We start from the raw sequence: 748 nt of genomic DNA, 5'->3' as shown, positions 1-748 counted from the left end.
AAAACTGAAGGAACGTTCAAACTGCAAAAACTTCCTTCTGAACAGCAGAGCCAGACAGGCCAACCTCTTCTCTGTCTGAGACACACCTGCTGATGCCTAAAATCACGGGCGTTATCCTTTAACTGCGGATTTTTAAAGGCTTGCTACAGCTTATAAAAGCAGCTTTAGTTAATGCATGGTAAAGGATTACTACTATACATCAGTTTTGTACATGGCTACCGGTTCTTCACTATTTCGGGTCCAGTCGTGAGCGTTTGCTGTGTGAACAGTCCACTTTTGCCCTCAGCTTCCTCTTGCCCTGTGACACGCTGCTCTCCTGCATCTTCTTCATGGACCTTGTCAGGGTCTTCCCACTGTTGTGCTTCTTGTTGGCCATCTTCTGCGACCGTGTGGAGGACTCCCCCAGGGGCTTCTGCTTCAGGGACTTGGACAGTTCCTCATGGCTGTGGGGCAGCACGGCCCGTCTGCTTGTGTTCTCCTTGCCCTGCCGCATGGGGAGCCGCACCTTCTCCAGCTGCCTTTTTGGGACTTTCTTTTCTTTCAAAGACATTTTTCTGTCCAGTTTATTGCTCCTCTCCATGGCAGCCTGCTTTCGGGTGGCTGGAGCTTTTGTGCTGACCTCTGAATGCTTTATTTTACTGGCCTTCTTGGCAGGCAGCTTGTCCTTGGTGGAGGAGCTGGATCGCTCCTGCATGCTGCCACTCTCCTTCAGCATCCTTTTCTTTCTGCTGAGCTGGAGGTCAGCTTT

At 50.7% G+C, this 748-nt stretch overlaps 1 protein-coding gene across 1 annotated transcript in view; it reads right to left on the bottom strand.

Moving 5' to 3' along the window:
• Positions 1–229: 229 nt before the first annotated feature.
• The window catches only part of LOC103812005 (chromosome unknown open reading frame, human C10orf12), a 2,566-nt gene continuing 2,047 nt past the window's right edge, over positions 230–748 (bottom strand). The window contains exon 2 of the mRNA XM_009085012.1: positions 230–744. Coding sequence (XP_009083260.1) covers positions 230–744 — 515 coding nt within the window. The remainder of the gene's footprint in view (positions 745–748) is intronic.

This window comes from Acanthisitta chloris, unplaced genomic scaffold, assembly GCF_000695815.1.
Source record: "Acanthisitta chloris isolate BGI_N310 unplaced genomic scaffold, ASM69581v1 scaffold30131, whole genome shotgun sequence".
Classification (NCBI taxonomy): Eukaryota; Metazoa; Chordata; class Aves; order Passeriformes; family Acanthisittidae; genus Acanthisitta; species Acanthisitta chloris.
This window is presented reverse-complemented; position numbering and strand designations above follow the sequence as displayed.